The sequence below is a fragment of the Anser cygnoides genome, chromosome 12 (genome assembly GCF_040182565.1).
Source record: "Anser cygnoides isolate HZ-2024a breed goose chromosome 12, Taihu_goose_T2T_genome, whole genome shotgun sequence".
Classification (NCBI taxonomy): domain Eukaryota; kingdom Metazoa; phylum Chordata; class Aves; order Anseriformes; family Anatidae; genus Anser; species Anser cygnoides.
This window is the reverse complement of record NC_089884.1, coordinates 12,438,360-12,453,749: the sequence shown is the minus strand read 5'-3', so window position 1 is coordinate 12,453,749 and position 15,390 is coordinate 12,438,360. Positions and strand designations below refer to the sequence as shown.

General features: G+C 61.1%; 2 protein-coding genes and 1 long non-coding RNA gene across 12 annotated transcripts in view; 1 reads left to right on the top strand and 2 right to left on the bottom strand.

Moving 5' to 3' along the window:
• CTCF (CCCTC-binding factor) overlaps positions 1-2,999 on the bottom strand; it is a 37,368-nt gene extending 34,369 nt beyond the window's left edge. For 4 of the 5 annotated variants that reach the window (XM_067004608.1, XM_067004606.1, XM_067004605.1 and 1 more), the window contains exon 1: positions 2,814-2,998. The gene's annotated coding sequence lies outside the window, so the exon portion shown is untranslated. Of the gene's footprint in view, positions 1-2,813 lie in introns of all 5 variants that reach the window. The other variant, XM_067004609.1, reaches the window with a different exon arrangement.
• LOC136791818 (uncharacterized) lies at positions 1,922-9,431 on the top strand. The gene is made up of 2 exons (XR_010834617.1): positions 1,922-2,280; positions 4,032-9,431. It is a non-coding gene; the product is annotated as an uncharacterized lncRNA (long non-coding RNA).
• Positions 9,269-15,390, bottom strand: part of RIPOR1 (RHO family interacting cell polarization regulator 1) — a 27,582-nt gene continuing 21,460 nt past the window's right edge. For all 6 annotated transcript variants that reach the window (XM_048078741.2, XM_048078742.2, XM_048078737.2 and 3 more), the window contains 10 exons: positions 14,237-15,058; positions 13,889-14,028; positions 13,346-13,520; positions 13,048-13,183; positions 12,807-12,968; positions 12,560-12,718; positions 11,985-12,181; positions 11,819-11,902; positions 11,317-11,407; positions 9,269-10,233 (listed from right to left, as the gene is read on the bottom strand). In XM_048078741.2, coding sequence (XP_047934698.2) covers positions 10,136-10,233; positions 11,317-11,407; positions 11,819-11,902; positions 11,985-12,181; positions 12,560-12,718; positions 12,807-12,968; positions 13,048-13,183; positions 13,346-13,520; positions 13,889-14,028; positions 14,237-15,058 — 2,064 coding nt within the window. In that variant the 3' untranslated portion in view covers positions 9,269-10,135. The remainder of the gene's footprint in view (positions 10,234-11,316; positions 11,408-11,818; positions 11,903-11,984; positions 12,182-12,559; positions 12,719-12,806; positions 12,969-13,047; positions 13,184-13,345; positions 13,521-13,888; positions 14,029-14,236; positions 15,059-15,390) is intronic.

The window sequence follows — 15,390 nt, the reverse complement described above, 5'->3', positions numbered from 1 at the left end:
ACCAAATGCCGGATCCAAGGCCAGGAAACAACTTCCCTAGTAGTAGTCAAGAAGGCAGGAGGCTGCTGCAGCAAGGAAGAAACTGGATTCTCCTTCCTCTATCCAATGGAACAAGGCTTGCTTCTTCGGTACATCTGATGCCCTAGGTCCATCCCCACAACACTAACTTTGGTCTTGGCTTCCTCCCTGCCTAAATTACAGGTTTTTTATGTACTTTCCCCTTTGGGTGCTTGTTTATTTTCTTCTGTTTTTTCTTCTCTAGAGCCAACATAGAAAAAGCTGCTCAGACAGAGCAGGAAGAGCTATCCAGAGCTGAGAGCTCACCACAGCTCGCTGTTACAAGAGATGAAGAATTCGCCTAGGTACGGAGCATAAGGGCAAAGGATCACTCTGGCTCCGCTCAGAGAGCAGATTAGCCTAGCAAAGCTCAACACCTGCCTTCCAAAAACGTTAGTAGGAAAGCAGGAGTTCTTGGCTATGAAGTACTATAGGGAAGAAAAGAAATTCCTAAGCAAGCTAGTAATCACGTATGATTCGATTTTTCAGATAAACACTAAACAAACACAGAAATAACACAAGTCAGCTTCTGGCATTTTTAAGACAACAGCAATGGCACCACATCAGGCAGGTATCAACCTGCAGCCACAAAAGCTGGTAATGATACACAAATTAGTTCATATTCAAGATACAGCCTGCTAATACCAAAAGCAGTTCTTGAAATAGCTCTCTCCCTTGATAACAGCGTAGGCATGAGTTGCCAGCGAGCTTAACGCTGTAGTGACAACTCCCCAAACTCTCCCTGAATCGGACACGACTTGCTGTATATTATTTCAGTTGTAGTGCCACTTGAGAGTACAAGACCTGTAATTTAGTGCCTTTTATTCTGGCGTTATTCCTCAAAAACATCCCACAAAGTGTTTCACGAGCATTAGGGAAACCACTCTGTGCATCTTAACGATCTTTCTCATGTATACTATAAATACAGAGGATATTGAAATTGAGTTAGTCCTATACATCCAGAAGAAAAGCCAAACAGAGGTAAAGAAAATCTATCACCCTAAAAAAAAAGGAAGGCACTGCTTTGCCCTTACGCTCAAATTGTTACTTCCTTCAGTCTTAATGATTTGTTCTGTACTAACGTAAAAGGTTAGATGCGTCTCATGGAAGAACTACAGCTTGGATACAGCGCAGAGCTATTTCTTATACCCAAAGGACTCCTGCAAAATCAACAGGCTCTGCATAACTAGAATAAACTGCAGAACCTGAGAAAATGTTTACACTTCCTGCACTGAAACAGAAAAAACACATATGCTGGAAGCAGTAAGCAGAGTATTTCAGATACTTTTAATGACACCTCTGGGGTTTATTACCAGAATTCAGCAACTGGCAGGAGGTGAAGAACGGCTATGTGCTTATTTGAGGGAGGGGAAAAAAAAAAAAAAAAAAAAGACCGGGTAAAAAAAATAGGAAGTCACAAACAGGAAAGCGAGCTCATTCTCACCAGCAGGCAAGTCCTAAGGATTGCATTAAGCAGAAAAAGACGCGTAACAACACGACAAAAACCCTGTATCAGAGTCATTTGACACAGCTAAGGCAGGGAGAAGTACGATACTGCCTTAATCCTTGTACTGGAGAAACCCAGAGTCGATGCAGGGAACAAAAAGCAAACTGCTCGCAGAACATGTGCGATTTCCTCTCCCGCATCGCAGGAAGGATCAGGCTCTGCGCTGCCCCCCGCGGAACAAACCCACGCAAGACGGGGAGGCGAAAAGCCTTTTTCGCGGCGGGCTTTCGGCCCCCCCGGCTCCGCCACCGCGGTGCCTCGGGGAGCCGGGCGAGCCGCCGGCAAACCCCGCGGGGGAAAAACCCGCCGCGGGCCGGGCCGCGGGGCAGCCCTTGGGGGGGGGGGGGGGGGGGGGGGGGAAGCGGGGGCAGCCGGAGCCCCCCCACGAGGGTCCCGGGCCGAGAGGCACCGGAGCCGGAGGGGGGATGGGGGGGGGGACAGCGGGAGGGCAGCGCGGCGAGAGCGGGCGCCCCCCAGCCGCGCCGTGCCCGCGTCCCGGTGCTGCATGGCGCTGCTCAGCCTGCCTTGCAGAGGGAGCTCGAGTCCCGCTCTGCGCCTCGCAGCGCCTCTCACTCCGCAGCACACGCCAGCGCAGCGAGGCGGCGGCCGGCAGGAGCGGGGACGCGCCGCCGCCGCCGCCTCGGGCCCGCGGCCGGCAGCCGGCAAAGGACGGCGAGGGAGGCCGGGGGCAGCGCGGCGCGCACGGCCCCGCGGAGGTTGGCGCGGGGGGACCGGGTGAGGGGCCCAAGGCGGCGGCGGGGGGGGGGGGGGGGGGGCGGAGCGGGCCCGACCCGGGGCGGGGAGGGCGGGGAGGAGGAAGGGACGGGCGAGGAAGGGACGGGACGGGAAGGGAAGAAGGGGGGGGGGGGGGGGGGGCGGCGGCGGCTCGCGCGGCGGGGAGGGGGCGGCCGTCAGCCCCGGCGGGGCGGCGGCGGCGGAGACAAAGGAAAAGAAAATGGAGGCCGCGGCCGGCGGCGCGGAGGCGGCCTTGGGCCGGGCGGGGGACGGCGGGGGAAGCGAGGCCCCGGGGCTCGGGCCGCAGCCCAGCGCCGCGCTGTGGGGAACGGCGGCGGTGGCAGGCGGGCTGGCGGGCGGGCGGGCAGGCGCCGGCCGCGCTGGGGACGATAGAGGGAGACAAAGCCCCCTGCTTCCCCGGCGGCGGCCGCTGCGGGGCCCCAGCCGGAGCGGAGCCCCATCGTGACACCTAGAGGCCGGAGAAAGCGACTGCAAACCCCCCGCCGCCGCTTACCTGCCGCCCGCGGCCCCGCCGAGCTCGACTCCCGGCCGCCGGGCCCCGCCGCCGCCCCGCCGCCGCCGCCCCGGGCCCCGCGGAGCCGCCGCGCCCCGCACGCCCCGCCGCGGCCGCCGCTAGCGCCCAGCACCAGCTCGCGGTTTAATCGCTCCACAGTCGCTTCGGACACAAAATGGCGGCGGGCGGGCGGAGTGCGCCTGCGCGAGCGCGGCTGCCGCGGCCGCCGGCCGGAGCGGGGAGGGGAGGGGAGGAGGAGGAGGAGGAGGAGGAGGGGGGGGGGGGGGGGGAAGGAGGGGACGGCGCGCGGGGAAGCGGCCGCGCGGGGCAGGCTGGGAGGGCGGGGCGGGGCGGGGTTGGGGGGAGGCGGGGGGGGGGGGGGCCGCGGGGCGCGCGCCAACTTCAAACGCGGGGCCGGGGCGGCGGCGGCGGCGTCACTCGGGTGCGCGCGTGCGTGGGTGCGTCACGTGCCGCCGAGGGCGGGACGGGCTGAGGGGAGCTCGCGCCGCCCCCGGCCCCTGAGGGGAGCCCGCGCATGGCCGCGGCCCCTGGGTCCCGTGGGGGGCCCTTGGGTCCCGTTAGGGTCCTCTTGGGGTCCCCCTGGGTCCCATTAGGGTCCTCTTGGGGTCCTCTTGGGTCCTATTAGGGTCCCCCTGGGTCCTATTGGGGTTCCTTAGGTCCCATTAGGGTCCTCTTAGGGTCCCCCTGGGTCCCATTAGTGTCCTGTTGAGGTCCCATTAGGGTCCCCCTGGGTCCCCTCAGATCCCCATGACCCAGTGCTGGCGCCAGCCCCAGCCCCCCCTGCGCCTCCCCTCAGCCTCTCCCGAGCCCTCAGGCCCGCCCGGGCAGGGCAGCGCAGCCCCTCAGGTGCTGTGGGGACAGGAGTGACCCAGCAGGGCGAGGCTGGGGCAAAAGCCCAAGCTGATGTTGGTGCCCATGCCAGGGAGGGGTCTGTAGGCTGCAAGGGTAGGTCCTTTCCTTAAGCTGTGTGAGGAGTCAGCGATGCTGGCTTGAGTTAGGGTGATTTTGTAAATCCCAAAGAGTTACAGGAGTTAGGGGGCATTTTCCCAGTGGTTTTGAAGCTTTCCAGGCTGGCGGTCGAGCGGAGCGTGCTGTAGGAGTGTGAGGTGGCGCCTGTGGTGCCGGCTGTCCCACAGGGAGCTTCTGGGGACGCTGCCGCAGGGACTCCGGCCCACTGACACCAACTTCTGCCTGCAGCTTTCTCCTGCTGCCCCCCAGAAGCTGGAAGCAGCCGTAGCACTGAGTGTGTTGTACGTGGGTGTGCTGCCCGTGGGCCCTGCGTTGGGATGGGTCTTGATTTTACGTCTTAGTTGAGTTTGGAGCGAGTGGCCTGCAGTGAAAGGTAGGTGAGGCTTCTCTGAACAAGTGCAGCTTGCAAAAGTGGAGAAGGTGGTGAGCAACGGCACATCCTTAAAAACTGGAGGGGTTTCTGCATCCTTCATGCTGTGGCGTTTTCTGCAGTTTCCTGTGGTGATGGATCTGGGTTTAACAAGCTTTCTCGTCTCCAGTTGTGTTGGTTCAAAGGCAAGCTGAGAGGAAGAGGAATTTCTGTGAGCTCATGCTACATCCCCTTTTTATTTTCTTACTATTAAAATGTGAAATGAAGTGAGTGTAATGAGTTAAAGTACTAATAGTTTAAGATGCAATGGAACGAAGTTGCATTTCTTGCTCCTTTTGTTCACCTATTGTTCTCTGGAGGATAATAAGGCAGGGAATTCAGAGAGAAGACTAAATGTAAAGAAACCTAAACACAAGCTCTGCTTCTACGACCAAAGAGTTCTCATGCTGATACAGTTGAAATGGTTAACAAAAATCTTGCCCCAAATTTTCGCCTTGTGAGGTGTCGTTGCAGCACAGAGTAGAAGCTGTTCAACAGCCCAGCCTTTACCCCAACCTGCTTAGCAAGTGACAAAAATATCAGACAAATGCAGCATATATTAACACGTATAAACAGTGCCCTTAAATCCTAGCCCAAATATCGCTCGCGCCTTCTTGAGCTGTGTTGCAGGGGGTGAGAAGAGCCTGCCAGGCTGCTGCTGTGTGGAGAGAGCTTGGCCGAGGTGTTGGTGAGCGAGGAGGTGAGGACCTGCGTCTTGTTGTGCCCTGGCTTTGAGGGCTTCTCTCACCTCAGCTCCCCCAGTCCTTGTGCTGGTGGCAGGGCCTCAGGGAACACCGATGCCCCTCTCAGGGCTGTTGGTAGCTGAGACCAAGATCACTTTGGAGGACTGTGACACCACCCGCGTCCATTAATGCGTTGCAGCAGGGGAGCTGTGGCATGGTGAGCAGATGGAGAGGGCGAGCTGCGACTGCTTGGGTTGCTGGGCTGGGGCTCTGCTTCTTCAACCTCAGCTGGAGGTGGAAAAAATCAGTGATAAAGCGGTGGCAAAAAGTGACGGTTACAGGAAGTGAGAGGGTGCAGCCCCCAGCCGTGACCTCCACCGTCTTAATCACTTGAGAAATGTGGAGGATCTGTTAAGATCATTTCTGGGGAGAAGAGGTTCTGCAGTGTGAATTTTTAAAAGCTGTTTTATTGTAGGCTGTCAAGCCATCAATTGTTATTTTGGGGAGAATGGCGTATTTTTCATCTGTGGCCATAAATCCTACTTTAAGCTCAAAAACCTAGCTCAGGTGTTACTCAGTGTGGAGAGAAGCACTAGCTGTAGGTCAGGTCACATCTTACGTTCCTTTAAACACTCATACCTTCTGTTGATAGCCATCCTATGACAAATGTTGCTTATCTTTTGTATTAGGAGCGTCACTGCTTAGGAAGCAGAAGTTGTTCTTGCAGCCACCGCCTCCTCCTGGGCCTTCCTTGTCAGAAGTGTCAGAAACCATTCCCAGCGTGCGCTGGGGGGGGCGACCTATTGGTCCTGGATTCCTCACTTGGAGGCGTTTTTGAGCCTGTTTGCAGACGATTCAAGCCCCCCGCACCCCAGCTTCCACCTCCTGAAAACCATCCTCCTGGCATCTCTGAATTAGACACCCAGAGGCAGGGGTTGCTGCCTGGAAAGCTGTCTGGGCGAGGCCTTTCCTAGGGACGGCTTGCCTGGGAGCAGAAATGCAGGAGCCGGAGCTGAGGAGCGCCCAGGCGCTTTGATGAGGCCCCGGCTGAGCTCAACCCCTCATTTCCTGCTCCTCACAGCTCTGTGCTTCGATCGCCCTCCGTCTGAATGAGACTGCGGGAATCACCCCTGTCCCTTAAGCAGGGGAGCATTTGGGAGCTAGCATTAAATTCAGCTTTGGAGTCTGCCTGGAGCGTGCTTAGGTCTGTGTGTGAAATGCAGCCCCGGCTGTCACCTCAGGAGCGGTCCTTGGGGAGCAGGCCCGCGGTGCGTGTACCTGACAGCCCTGCGAGGAACAAGGCGGTGATCTTGAGGGGGTTGTTGCTTTGCTGGGGCTAAATGCAGAGTGCTGAGCTGTTTGAATCGTTTCTAAGTGCCTTAAAATCTGCACGTAGCGAATGCCTTGGAAACGTGGTTTCATACAAGCCTGGGATAAGGTGGTAGCTCCAAATCTGAGCCTGCTCAAGCAAGAGTATCCCAAACTGCAATCCCACATCCCCCTGAACATGGCTGAGCATCAAGATTTGAGTCATTTCTTAGGCATGAGGGTCAATCAGAGCTTGTGCCACCCCGAAGTGGCGGTGTCTGCCCGGGGTCGTTCTGGCTGGTGCTCTCGGTGTCGCCGAGCGCTGAGCAGCCGTGCCAGCCCTGCTGGAGGCCGTGTTGGCTGGGCGGTTGTTTTCTGCTGGAGATCTGCGCGGGCTCCTCGGGATGCTGCCCTGGGAGCGGCGGGTAGAAGCCGATACTGCAAAGTGGTTCAGAATTCATATGCGCCCCTTTAGTTGAGAAGAAAACAGCAGTAAATGGGGGAAAGGAAAATCTTTCTAGATCCCAGAGCGCATGGCTAATGTAACCATGACAGAGACACCCTCCCACAGACTGCAGCTCACACAAGAAAAGCAAGTAGCTGCAACAGTCATTGGTGCTGCCGAGTGCACGCACGTCCGTGAGAGAGAGAGGTTTTCAGCGCTGACACAGATTTGGCTGACAAACGTGGTGCTGGAACACTGTCTCCTTTGAAAGAGCAAACATGCTGCTGCAAAGTGTGCTCTGCGGCGCAGTATCCGTCCCCGTGCGCTGGGAGCGGCACCCGGCGAGCTCGTCCCATGAAGCGGTGTGGTTCCTGCACGAGGGCTGGAGGACACGTGAAGTCCTGGAGGGGAAAGTTCGGTCCTCCCCCTCCTTTCAGGCAGCTGCTTCTTGTGACGGCTGCCCTGCTCCTCGGCAGCCCTCAAAAAATAGATGAGCAGGATGCAAACTGCAATGAGTGCTTTACGTGGGTGCTGCGCAAAGGGGAAGACTCTTAGGAGTTTATTCCAGCTAAAATGGTTCTGCGTTTCCAGGTGACCTGGCAGTGTCCGTGGGGATGGGCATCACCAGTAGGTCCTTGGGTGATGGAACGGACCCATTCAGAGCAAGGGGCTGGGAAATACACTCCTTAAATCACATTTTTTTTCCCAGATATTCGCATAGCCCCAGAAATACATAAGAGAGGTTCTTCCTAGGAGTTCCAGGGGCAGAGTCATTTTGTCCTGATGTGCAGCGCCCTGCCTGCCCTGACAGAAGGCTGCTTTCCTGCTCAGATCTCTGCAGCCAAGGTGCAGCTTATCCTGGAAGGCGGCATTGTGCTGCAGGGCCGGGGCTGGGGCTTGGCAGGGCAAGGAGGACACCCACGTAGATGAGTGAATTGAATGCGTGGCTCTGGCCACTGGAGCACGGGGCTGTTCTTATTCCGAGGAGTTACTCAGGGGGAAAAGAAACAACACCAAAGATAGAAGTAGTCTGGGCCACTTTCCACCTCCAGGGTGCTCTTGTCCTCAGCTGATTGCCAGCTGCAGCACGTGCCAGCCGGGACCCCCGTTTCCACCCTTGCCGCTGCCAGCGCGATGCAGAGCTCTGGGAGGAGCACCGCGCTTTCCTCCTGGGGCTCGCGCAGCCCCCAGAGCAGGTGGAGGAATGCTAAGCTAGCGCTGCTGCAGCAAAGTGCCGTTCCTGCAGTCCTGTCTGCAGGTGAAACCACGTCCGGAACACTTCCTCTGAAAGCAGCCCCCCGGCCCGGACAGGCGCCAGGCTTTGCCGAGGTGTCGGCTTGGTGCTGCTCTGTGCCACGCACCCAGCGCAGACCTGAGTGGCAGAGACCAGCCAAGAGCTGCCCGTGCCACCAGCTGGCCTCGCAGGCTTACGGTGCTCACGCAGACCCCAGCACGAGGTGCCCGGGTGCAGCATGCGCCTCGCCTCTGACTTGGTGCTCCCAGCCAGTTACACAAAGGAGTTGTTCCCCCGGGGACACCCCGTGCACCACCGCATGCTGCCATCCCTTTTGCGGGCCCCCTTCCCCACAAGGGGACGTGCACCTCTGCTGGCAGCCCCCTGCTGAAGCAGAGAGAAGAGCCCGAGAGCCTAAGCTCCCTGGTCCGTGCGGGTCCCTGCAAAGGCAGAACTGTGGAAGGGGCAGGTGCGAGTATGTCCAGCAGGATGAGCGCTGGGGGTCTGAGGCAGCCTAGCAAAGGGCCGTTAGTGAGGGCAGAGGACCAGACGGCTGGGACTTGCTGGGAAACCCGGGGAGGTGCTGACGGCGCTGACCGTGGTGGTTCCTGCCTCTGCTGCCATCGGAGGAAACCCAGGAGGTCCCAAATCCCCCGTGGAGGTGGGTTTCAAAACCTAGTCCAGCTGGGCGAGCTCTGACCCTGGCTCCGTTGCCTGGGATCCCGCCACAGGCACAAAACAGAGTAGAAACCAGGGCTGCCCCGGGAGTAGTGACAGCGCTCCAGCGGGAAGCATCCTGATTCCTGGGGTGTCCCCAAGCCCACCGTGCCAGCAGCCACCACCTCCCTTCTCTGAGGGCAGATCGTGGTTCCCTGCGCTGGGCACCACCGCTGCTGTGACCCTGCTCTGTCTGCTTTGGCCTGCCCAACTCGTGTCACCTGGGTGAGGCTTCCCGTGCCCAGCAGCCAAGGTTTTGCAGCACCTCGGTAACTCCTGCAAAGCTCAGGCAGGGTGGAAACTCCTTCCGCTGCTTGAAAAGAGACGCCTGCTCTCCTCTGGGTGAGGCTGAAGGCCGGTGTCAATCCTCACCTTGCTGAACACTCGAGAAACACCCAGCTGAGCCCAGCTCTGCCGGCCCAGAAGCATTCCCCTGACAGACAGCTGAACCAAGGTGCATTTGCAAAGACAACACGGGAAGCAGTGCTTAAATCGCCACCGTGACAGGACCCCTGGAGGGCAGGACAGCACGGCGCGCCCTGGGAGCGGGCAGAAATCCCACCTGTCCTGCGAGACCCCTCCCGGCCCCGCAGCCTGCTGCACCAACCAGTAGCTCGCACTGCCCCGTGGCGTCGGGGCCGGAGAAACACCCACGCAGCGACACCAACGCTCATTAAAGGTTTGTTTTTTATTTCTGGTTTAAAATCAAAATTAGTCATTCTCTGTAATTACATTATATATAGATTTATAGAGACATTATAGAAAAAGAATTTTTTTGCTTTCGTTTTTCTGCAAAAATCTGTAAATAAAAAATAAAATAAAACCAAAAAAAGGTGGCAGCTTCTGTCCGTCCGTCTGTCCCTCTGTCACTCCTCCTGCCCCTGCCCTCCACAGCGCTTCCCAGCAGGGCAGGAAGGGCTCTGGGCTGGGGCCGTTATCTCGCTACACTCCCTGCAGCCACCACTGGGGAGGGACAGGAGCACGTGGAGCTGGAAAGAAGAAACGCCAGCAGAATATATTAATATCTCATATTTCATTTTATTTAAGTCCTGGGGACTTCCAGGCGGCAAAGGGCAGCAGTCCCCACAGCCCAGGCGACTCCTGGAAAGAAACGGCGTCGTTTCCAAAGTGCAGGTCCTTCCGGGGAAGGGCACGTGCCCCCGCGCGACGGGAAGGCAGGAGGCAGAGAAATCCAGAACGTCTCCCTGCCGCTCCGATCCCGGCGGCGGGGCAGGAAGGGCGGTTTCCCCGTGTATTTTAAATAGCAATAGAAGGGTGGGACGTGCGGCGAGCTCCCCCCCCTCCTCGCCTGGGGGTGCGTACGTGGCACCCCGCATGGCCAGCGTCTGGGGGCAGGGGAAGCGGTGCTCCGTAAGGCAGTGTGCGGCCGCGGCCAGCTGCCGGCGGGGGTAATACTGCGCTGCGCTGCCGCGAGCTGGGGGCTGCTGGCTCCTGGCTGGGCCCAGTCCGTGCAAGCCCAGGTAGCCCAGCGGTGCCTTTGCCCTCGAGGGATGGCGGGTGGCTTCGTGCTGCGTCTCAGAAAGCTGTACTGGCCATGCTGGCTGGCGCGAAGATCCTCGGGAGGCTGTCCAGGGTCTCCTCCAGCCGCCGGTGAGCTGATTTGCCATCTTCCCCTGCAAGCACATGCTGTGGTCAGTGAAGCAAAGCAAACTGCAGAAGCTCTGGCCGTTGCCTGTCCCCATCTGCCCTCCCCGGCCTTTAAGGAAAACATGGCTAACGCCCGGCAGAGCTGAGCCAGTGTGGTTCAGACAGAGCAGAGACCTTTCCTCTTCTCCTTAGCACACCCTTGGACAGGTCCCAGCCGGGATCAGGCTCTAAAAGCCCCCGGAGCTCCTGATTCAGATGCTGCAAGTCCTGTTCTTCAGCTGCCTGCCATGCCCGTGCCCACACGGGGCAGGGATCACCCGCAGCTCGGCTCCAGGAGCACTGGCCGCTGGCCCCACACGCTTGCGGACAGCCTGGCTCGGGCAAACTGGCCAGGACTCGGGGCTGTGCCAAACAGCATCCCAAACAGCTGTGCACATCTGCATGCACCCACATGGGGACCCCCGAGGGCTCGCCAGAGGGCTCGCCAGGACCCCCACATAAACACAGGGATGCACACGTCCACACCACAAGCTGGCTCAGGGATCTTCGCCTGGCAGCCCCGCACACAAATCTGCACACAGCGGCCATCCCCAGCAGGAGCTGGTGACGTGGACAATCTGCTGGGACACGGGACACAAGGCACCTACGTGTGCCGGCGGTGCCACGGGGATGGGCGCTACGAACAACCAAGACACACAGACTCCAAAAGGTGACACGGCTGACAGGCGCTAAGACGGAGACATTCGTGAGCAAAGCGGCAGGAGCGGGGACTGGGGGACGAGGACGGCTCACGTGTCCCAACCTGTGCAGCAGCTGCCGCGACCTGGAGGCCTAGAAACCCACTCAGATGGTTCTCTCAGTGCCATCTAGCAAATAATAAATAACAACCACGCTTAGCACTGTGGCCGCGGGACTCCTGGCCCTCACTGCCCACCGCCAGCCTGCTCTCGCCCCGCAGAGCTTAGGGCACCATGAGCCAGAGCGTGGGGTAGGCAGGGACCAGCGCAGGTCACCCTCTCCCGCGGGCAGCGTGGGGCTTGGAGATGCCCCTTGGGGGCATGGAGGGAGCCGAGAGCGTGGAGGGAGCAGGGGTGCCGCAGGACACTCACCGCACAGCATCAGGCTCTGCTTGGCTGCCTCCCGCACGGGCTCCTTGTCGGTTTGGCACAGGTAAACCAGCTGCTCGATGCTCTCCTTGGCCTGTGGGAGAGGGGCAAAGGGCTGAGCACTGCTGGCAGCACCATCCACGTAGACACAGACCAGAGGGGAAGGCAGCACAGGTTTCCAGGTCCCCATGGCAGGACCCAGGCTGGCAAGGCAAGTCCCCAAGTCCCCATGGAGCTCTCCTTCCTCCAGCCCAGCCCTGGGCAGCAAAGTCCCTTGACTGTGCCCTTTCCCTTTTTCCCTTCCTGGTGCCCCTGCCTGGTTCTCTGGCAAGTTTTGGGCACCACCAGCTCATTTCTCCCAGGAGCCAGAGGGCATGCAGAGACCACTGGGGCACTGCTGGGCTGCCCTGCGCACGCAGATTCCTCTTCATCCACCCCGTGGCCAGCCCAGCCGTGAAAGCGAATGGCCCACGGGCTCTGCTGCTCCTCCCGACACCCCTCTCACCTTGAGGCAGCCCAGCGCCGCGCACCCGGCCACGCGCGTCTGCACCTCCTCATCCTCCAGCTGGTCCAGGTAGCACACAAGGGCCTGGGGTAGAGCAAGGGGTCAGTGCCACCGTGCGGGGCGGCGTCCCTGCAGCCCACCTCCTCCCCTCGCACCCGCGACGTACCCGCTGGCGGAAGCGGGGGTTTTCCGCCAGGCTGCGGAGCTGGGCCGACACGGCGCTCACCACCTTGCTGTTGCCCTCCACGAGGAGCAGGCTCAGCGCCTTCAGCCCTTCCTTCTTCAGGCGGCCCTCGGGCACACGCTTCAGCGCCCGAAGCACCACGTCCTGGTCGTCTGAGTTGAGGTTCTGCGCCAGCAGCACTGCGGGGACAGCTGCGTGAGCACTGCCAGCCCGCTCGCCCCTGCCTCCTCCCCATGCAGCTGCATGCTCAGCCTGCACACACCAGGCACAGGGACCCCACACAGGGTGCCCAGGGCTGGTGCCCCGCTGCTGGGGCACCAAGCTGCGATGCTGGGGACCTGCAAGGTCCAGAGGGTGCCCAGGAAGGCAGCATGGGAGGGGGCTGTGCACCAGTAATGGATCAGGTCTGCCCCAACAATGGGAGAGCCTCTGGGTGGTGGCCCGTGGCATGTGGAGGTGCTGCACACCCTACAGCGTGGGTGCAACAGCCTCTGCCACCCCATACTCAGGGCTGGGAACCCCAAGCCAGGGTTTTGAGAGGGCAGGAGGGCACCCACCTTCCTCCGCCAGCTCCATCACGTAGGTGTCAAGCACCAGGGCGCCGAGGGACTCAAAGTGGCTCCAGTACTGGAAGATGGTGACCTGCTCGCCTTGGGTGCCGCCGGGCCGCCGGGGCAGCCGCCGATTCAGCACATCCTCCACCAGCTTCACACACACTGTGGGACAGGGACGGGGTCAGGCTGTGCAGCAGTCGCAGGCACCTTGTTGGGCTGGCGGCTCCCTCCCCAAATCCCATGGGCTCACCTGCATCAGCCAGTCCTGGGTGCCGCTCGTTGATGGGCGCTGCGTACTGGGCGCTGAGCACCTGCAGGAACCGCTCCACGGGGCAGGTGTAGACGTTGGGCAGCTCCACGCAGCGGTCCCAGAGGGGCAGCACCCCTTCCTTCCGCGTCGAGAACTGCACCACTGTGGGGACAGGTGCTGTCAAGCCTCCTCTGGTGCTGGGCTGGCACCTCCTGCCCGCGCAGCCCCGCGCCGCCTTTACCTCCGGCAGCAGAGCAGGCTGCTTCCAGTCGCTCCTCCGTCAGCTGGCACACGATCTCCAGCACCTGCGCCTCCCGCAGCAGCCGGTCCAGGGCGTACATCTCGTGGCACCGCAGGGGCCCAAAGGTGCCCAGCTTCTGCAAGGCACAGGCACACCGAGGGCATTAGGGTCAGAGCGCAGCGCCCAGACCCCAGCACAGCGAGACGTCTCAAGGGGGTTTATCAGGGCCAGAAGCTTCAGGGAGCCACGGCCAACCCCGGGATGTGTCCCAACACCGTGCCCCAGCCCCTGTTCTCACCAGCAGCAGGCGGTTGCAGTTGTGGAGGTGAAGCACCAGGGCCTTATCCAGGAACTCGTTGCCAGTGCTCATGGGGTCAGCACTGCCGTCGGAGCCACTGCATGTCCCTGCGTCGTCTGCTCCCACCTCACCAGAGCTGGGGGCCCTGCTCCCACGCCGGGCTCTGCTGGCCCTCCTGCAAACCAGGGAGAGACCGGGCCAGGTCAGTGCAGGAAGCCTGGATCCAGCCCTTCCTCACCCACTGCTGTGGGGGCAACACTGGGCAGTTTCTGTAGGACCTACAGTATCACAGCTGCTCAGGACTGGACAAATGAATCGGTCCCAGGAGCACAGGGCACCCAGTGCCCATGGAGACACGGGGTGGCTCTGTGCTCCCCAGCAGGGCCAGATCCTGCTACTTCACGGGCTGGGACTGTCCCCAGCTGAGATGGGGCCACCTAGATGTGCAGGGAGGCACCCCACCAGAACTGGGCACCCCCATCCCAGCTGCCCCAGGGCCGCATCCTGCCCCAGTCCCCATTCTGTGAGCCCCCTGCTGCCCACCTCTCGTCCTGGAGAGCATCCTCCTCGGAGCCCTCTGAGTCCTCCATGTCCGAGGTGTTGAGGAAGCTGAAGCTCTCCAGAGCGTGCTCCACTGTGAGGCTGATGCTTGAGGCCCGGCTAAGGAACACACCCTGCTTGTGCTGTGGAGGAAGGGATGGCATGGATGGGTCTTGGCACGGACAGGTCTTGTCAAGGCAGCCAAAGTGGCCCCACCACCCTTGTCCCTGGCCACTGCCATCAGGGATGGCCCCACCACCCTTGTCCCTGGTCACTGCCATCAGGGATGGCCCCACCATCCTTGCCCCTTGTCCCCAACTACTGTTGTGGAATCCTTCTGAGCCTCCTCACCAGCAGGATCTCCTCCAGGTGTTTGAGCTCCCGTTCCAGGGGCTGCAGCTCTGGGAACTGTCCCCGATAGTCATCCAGGGCTGAGGCCAGGAGGCTGATGGCCTCCTCCAGCCCTGAGTCCACGGCCTTCACCCGTGGGACTGCTGGGGGGCTGGCGGCCAAGTGTGGGGCGAGGACGGACTCCTCTTCGGCGGGGGCCTGTGCCAGCACCGCGGCCGGCGCGGGGGCCTCACTGCCGCAAACCTCCTGTGCCGGTGCCGGGCTGGGTGCCGGGCTTGCCACTGGCTCGGCCTCCATCTCACAAGTCTCAGCCCACGCCACCACAGCGCGGGGCTTGGCCTCGGGGCCATTGTCCTGCCCTGCCCAGGCCTCTGGCACCGAATTTGAGGCGCCAGGGAGGGAGTCCGCATCCGGCTCGCCTGCACTGGGGTCCTCTGTGCTGAGAGAGGGCTCCCACAGGCTCTCCACAGCCTTGGCCTCCATGCTCGCGTCCACACTGGCTTCACTGATGTGGCTGAGAGTCCGGGCGTAGGGCACGTGCCCGTTGGCCACCGGGTCCTTCTTGCGGCCGCCCTGCTCCTCCGGGTGCCCCGGCAGAGCCGTCCCGGCAGGGACGCCGCCGCCGGCCCCAGCCTCCTCCTGCTGCTGAGAGAAGGAGATCTCGATGGCGGGGGCCGAGGCCTGCACCTCGGGCTGCACGATGGGCTTGGCGGCGTGGCGGGCGCTGCCCGACAGCTGGGGGCTCGAGGAGTCGTCCGACGACTCGGAGGAGATGGACCAGGCCGTGCCGTTCTCCAGCTCCTCCTGGCGCCGCAGCATGTTCTGTGGAGGGGACGAGAGGGTGTCAGGAGGCACCAAGGCCGCGGCGACCCTCAGGGCTGGAAGGGGCACCCCTCGGCGCGCTGCTGCCCCTTCCAGCCGGCGGCACCCAGCGTGGCGGGCGCGACACCGGGAGGCCTCGGCTGCAAGGAGAGCGACAGCCCCGCCACCAGCCCGCAGGGGGCAGCACCGCCATCACACTGATGCCACGATGACGTCATGGTGACATCACGATGACATCACGGAGATGTCAACAACGTCACGCCGGCGTCACAGCGACGTCACACCAGTGTCACCCCAGCGTCACACCAGCCAACGTCACGCCAGCACCGCGC